This window comes from Neopelma chrysocephalum, unplaced genomic scaffold (genome assembly GCF_003984885.1).
Source record: "Neopelma chrysocephalum unplaced genomic scaffold, ASM398488v2 Primary Assembly neopelma1_95494, whole genome shotgun sequence".
Taxonomy (NCBI): Eukaryota; Metazoa; Chordata; class Aves; order Passeriformes; family Pipridae; genus Neopelma; species Neopelma chrysocephalum.
In genome coordinates, this window is record NW_020924166.1 from 4,611 (window position 1) to 10,016 (window position 5,406).

At 56.8% G+C, this 5,406-nt stretch overlaps 1 protein-coding gene and 1 pseudogene across 1 annotated transcript in view; one reads left to right on the forward strand and one right to left on the reverse strand.

Annotated features, from left to right (window-relative positions):
• LOC113980879 (stathmin-4) overlaps window positions 1–806 on the forward strand; it is a 3,803-nt gene extending 2,997 nt beyond the window's left edge. The window contains exon 4 of the mRNA XM_027708102.1: window positions 599–806. Coding sequence (XP_027563903.1) covers window positions 599–658 — 60 coding nt within the window. The 3' untranslated portion in view covers window positions 659–806. The remainder of the gene's footprint in view (window positions 1–598) is intronic.
• A 2,951-nt stretch (window positions 807–3,757) lies between these two features.
• LOC113980878 lies at window positions 3,758–5,197 on the reverse strand (annotated as a pseudogene).
• Between the last annotated feature and the right edge of the window lie 209 nt (window positions 5,198–5,406).

Consider the following 5,406-nt stretch of genomic DNA (forward strand, 5'->3'; position numbering starts at 1 on the left):
AGGCTGGATTTGGGAAGGATCCCGGGAGAGCTTGGAGCACATTCCAGAGCCTGACATTGGATCCATCCCCAGCCCAACTCCTCCCTGGGAAGGAGTTCCGGGAACAAGGGGGTTCCCTGGGAATCTCGGCACTCAGGGCAGGGTCTCCCTTCCCCTTTCCTGCCTTTGCCATCCCCACATTCCAGAAAAACCCCTCTGAATGGACTCTGAGTGTCCTTTATCCTGCAATCCCATGGAATGGTTTGGGTGGGAAGGGGCCTTAAATCCCATCCCATTCCATGGGTAGGGACACCTCCCACTATCCCAGGGAAGGATCAGAGCACTCCAGCATTCCTGAGGTGATCCCAAGGGATCAGAGCACTCCAGCATTCCTTAGGTGATCCCAAGGGATCAGAGCACTCCAGCATTCCTGAGGTGATCCCAAGGGATCAGAGCACTCCAGCATTCCCAAGGGAAGGATCAGAGCACTCCAGCATTCCCTGGATGTTCCCAGGCCCCCCCCCACCCACGGGATGACCCTCTGGAATGCCCCGTTGCTTCCCGCCCTTCCGGATTATCCCAGATTCCCCTGACGGTCGTTCCCGCTCCGTTCCCGCAGGACAAGCACGCGGAGGAGGTCCGGAAAAACAAGGAGCTGAAGGAAGAGGCCTCCAGGTAAAGAGGCCCCTGCTTGGACTCTCAGCTCCGGGGGCGGATTTTTCCGGAGGCTCCCGGCCGGAGCAGGAAGGGTCGGGAACGTTCTCCCTCTCTGCTTTCCCGTGTTCCGCGCGGGATCGGGACGGAGCCGCCGGGCGATCCTGAGACATTCCGGGGATGGAGGGGGAGGGTTGGGAAGGAAGGAAGGAAGGAAAGAGGAGGGGAGGGGTTTTTGTGGGGTTTGGGAATGGTGGGGGGCCGGATTTGGGATCTCCACCTGCCTCTGGGAGGGTTTTCCCGGTGTCCAGATCCCGAGGAAGAGGAGGAGGAGGAGGGAAAATCCCGGGAGCCGGAGCGGGGTGGGCGGGGAGGGGTGGGAATGTGCGTCTTTGTGTGGCTGTGGTCGGGAATCCCTCTGGAATCTTCTCCTCCCGTCCCGTCTCTTGACGTCCCTCCCCCTCATTCCCGCCCGGATTTGGGATCTCTCCCCCCTTTTAACTTGCCCTCCAAATTTTGGGAATGGGGAGGAGGATCCCTCCCTTTGGAATGGTCAGGGATGGGAGGGTGGTTGTGGCTCCAAAGGTTTTTTGTTTTCTTGGAATCACCCACGATCCTTTCCAAGGAAATTCCCGTGACTTCCCAAAGAAAGTGGGTTTGTTTTTCTGTAAGAACTTCCCAAAAAAAACTCATCCCTGTGGGAGAACTCTGGGATTAAATCCCATTTTTCCCGCTGTGAAGCCGCCAGCTCCCGGGAGATGGAGCAGGAGGAGGAAAAACAGGGATATGGAGAATGGAATGGGATGGGAAAATAAGAGGGAAAAAGGAGGAGGAGGAGCCAGAGGTGGGACGGAGACGCCTGTGGAGGAGACAATTCCATGGGGAATTTGGGAACAGCGGGCGGAAAACCCGTCGGGATCCTCCGGCGGCTTTTCGGGAGCTGCCCCGCGCAATTCCCAGGAAAAGGAGGAAGGGTGGGAATTCCAGAGGGATGGGAACGCCGCCCCCTCTCCCAATTCCCAGCGGGAACCGGTCCCTTGACCTCCGACCCCGGAGGGTTTTGCTCTCCACGAAATTCCCGAGCTCCGGGTCGGGATTCCGGAGGGAATCGCGTCCCCTTGCGCCGTGCCCAGATCCCGGGGGGGAATTCCCGGGATTCAGGGGGGGAATTCCCGGGCTGAGGGAGCGGGGGCAGGAGCCGGAGGGGCCGTTCCGAGTCGTCCCTTTTTTGTACACAAACGTTGTAAATACGAATAAAGCGCCTGGGCCTTGCCTGGATTTTCTCATGATCCCAACCCTGCTTCCTTTTTAGGGAAAAGGAGGGAATTAGGGTGGGCATTGGGATGGGATGGATGGGATGGGATGGGATGGGATGGGATGGGATGGGATGGGATGGGATGGGATGGGATGGGATGGGATGGTTGGGATGGATGGGATGGATGGGAATGTGAGATGGGATGGATGGGATGGAATGGATGGGATGGAATGGATGGGATGGATGGGATGGGATGGGATGGGAGGGGAGGGGAGGGAAGGGAAGGGGAGGGAAGGGGAGGGGATGGATGGGATGGGATGGATGGGGTGGGATGGATGGATGGATGGGATGGATGAGATGGGGTGGGATGGGAGGGGATGGGATGGATGGGATGGATGGGATGGATGGGATGGGATGGGATGGGATGGGCCTGTTTTCCCTCCTTATCCCAAAAAACCCGGTGGGACTGGGGTGGGTTTGGGGTCTTTTCCCATCCCAGAGCTGGAGCAGGAATTCCATCCATGTGCTGGGAGAAGAGGGAGCTGGAGATGTGCCAAGGTCCGTGGGTTTATCCATGATCCATGGGTTTATCCCTGGATTAGGGAATCGGGTCTTTCCCACTGTTCTGGGTCTCAGTTCAGCACCACCCAAAATCCTTGGGAGCATCCCGGACATCCACAGGATCCAGGGGGATCCAGGGGGATCCAGGACACCTGGAGCCAGCCTGGATGTCCTGGGCAATCCCAGGGAATTAGGGTGGGCATTGGGATGGGATGGGATGGGATGGGATGGATGGGGTGGGATGGATGGGGTGGGATGGATGGGATGGGATGGGATGGGATGATGGGATGGGATGGATGGGATGGGATGGGATTGGCCTGTTTTTCCTCCTTATCCCAAAAAACCTGGTGGGACTGGGGTGGGTTTGGGGTCTTTTCCCATCCCAGACCCGGAGCAGGAATTCCATCCATGTGCTGGGAGAAGAGGGAGCTGGAAAAGTCCAGGCCAAGGCTGAATGATCCATGGGTTTATCCCTGGATTAGGGAATCGGGACTTCCCGGGAGGAGGCAAAATCCCGGAAAAAGGAGGGTCTTCCGCTGGAATTACACGTGGAAAATTAACACTGAACAACAAATCAGGTTTTTTGGGAATAAGTGGAAAACTAAGAGGGATAAATCTGGATTTATCCTTCCCACCAATCAGTTTTTGGGTGGATAAAAAAATCCCTCTGGAATTCTTTGCCAGGGGAAAAAGGACGGAAAGGCAGGAACAGGACAGGAAAACAACGGAAACTGGTGAAAAAATTCCCACTTTTTTTTTATTTTAAAATATTTGCCTTTGGAATGTTGTTGTTGTTGTGTCCGGGCGTGGAACACGATCCCTGCCTTCCCAAACTTCCAATGATTCCAGCCCTGGGAATGCTCTCCTGGTTTTCCTCAGGGCTATATCCAAGTGGTGGTGGATCTTCGGGATCTTCGGGATCTTCCTGGATTTTCCGGGTCTTCCAAAGCTCTGCCTGGAGCAGAGGGACTCTCATCCCATGGGATAACGGCTGATCCATGGCATTCCACGTGGAAAACTCTTCCAGGATTCCCGGTTTTCTGCTTCCTTTTGGAATGTCCCGACATCTCCCGAGCTCCAGCCTTGGTTTGGAGCCAGGATTTACAACGGGATTTATTCCCGGGAATGCCCAAAGCCCTTCCCGGGAATCCCCTCGGCGTTCTCAGGAGAGCTCCCACCCCTCCTGGAAGAACCCGGAGCGATTCCCTGCCGGATTCCCATTGGATGGATTCCCTCCCAAGCCAACAGCTTTTCCAGAGCGTTCCCAACCCTCTGATCCCAACATTCCACAGGGTGAGGAGCTTCCCGGGATCCGTCACGGGGAGAGGCGGGGCCGGAACGTGCGGGGCCGGATCATCATCACCACCTTCCTCAGGGAATAATAGTCCGTGTCCTTCCAGGAATACCACACGATCCCATCCGGCCCCAGCATCTTCCGGTTCTTGATGGAATATCTCCCGCCCTGCGGAGCGGGAACAAACACAGGGAAGCCTGGAAAACCCGCTGGAAAACAACGATTCAATCCCGGAATTCCTCAGATAATCCCGACGGAGCCACTGGGCTGATGGAATCACCCATTCCGGGGGTTTCCACAGGGAAATTCCAAGCCCCGGCGCACGGAGGCGGCTTCAGGGTCGTGTTTGATCCATGGAAAAGTTGGATCACCCTCGGGGGATCCTTTTATTCCATCCCTGGAGAGCAGAGGTTGGGAAGGAGGGAAGGATCTGCTCCAAGGGAGGAGAGGGAACGGCCTCCGGCTGGGCCAGGAGAGGCTCAGGTGGGATATTGGGAACAATTCCCACATGGAAAAGGTGGTTAAACATTGGAATGAACTTCCCAGGGCAGGGCTGGAGTCGCCATTCCCGGGATTTCAGATCCCTGTGGATGTGGCCCTTGGGGACACGGATCCATGGTGGCCTTGGAAGTGCTGGGAATGGTTGGATTCTGTGATCCCAGAGGGCTTTTCCAAGCTGAACCATCCCTAAGGATTCTGTGCCATCCTGGCACTGTCCCAGCTCTCCACAATTCCCTGGAAGGAAGTTCCAGGAGGTCCCCAATTCCCAGGGAAAGAGGGACAGGAGGAGAGGGAACGGCCTCCGATATCCTTCCAGGCTCAGGTGGGATATTGGGAACAATTCCCACATGGAAATGGTGGTTAAACATTGGAATGAACTTCCCAGGGCAGGGCTGGAGTCGCCATTCCCGGAGGGATTTCCAATCCCTGTGGATGTGGCTCAGGTGGGATTTTGGGAACAATTCCTGCATGGAAAGGGCTGCCCAGTGTTGGATTCCCCATTCCAGGTGGGATTTCACATCCTGGGATTTCCCATCCCTGTGGATGTGGCCCTCGGGGACACGGATCCGTGGCGACCTCATCAGCGCCGGGACAACTCCAGACTCGACGACCTCCAAGACTTTTCCCAACCTTCACAAATCCCTAATTCCGCCACCGCCGACCCCTTCCCAACCCTCCGAACTCCCATCCCGGCACCTCCCGGAACCCTCCACGTGTTCCATCCCGTTTTTCCGGGATAAAAAGCCCCCTTTCCCACCTTGTAGTAGACGCCGTTGAGGTTGGAGAAGAAGCACTGGTGGTACCACCAGCCGCCGTGGGAGATCTCGGCGCAGATATTCCCGGAATCCGGGGTGCTGAAGCTCCTCTTGTCGTGGTACCAGGCGAAGGAATCCTCCACCGTCCCGCTGAACCCGTCCACGTGCAGCCGGTAGTAGTTCTCCTCGTCCTCGATGCTGGGAATTCCAGGGAATATTTAAGGAATTCCGGAGCTGGAAGCGGCGCCGTGGCCACCTTTCCCCGCTGGGATTTATCCCGCGGAAAAGCCCAGGGATGAGGGGGTTTTTTCCCGACTCCAGGATGGGCTGGTGCTGGCAGGGATTCCCTGTGCCCATGGGGGGATTATTGGGGTGCAGAGACCCCCATGGGGGGGATTATTGGGGTG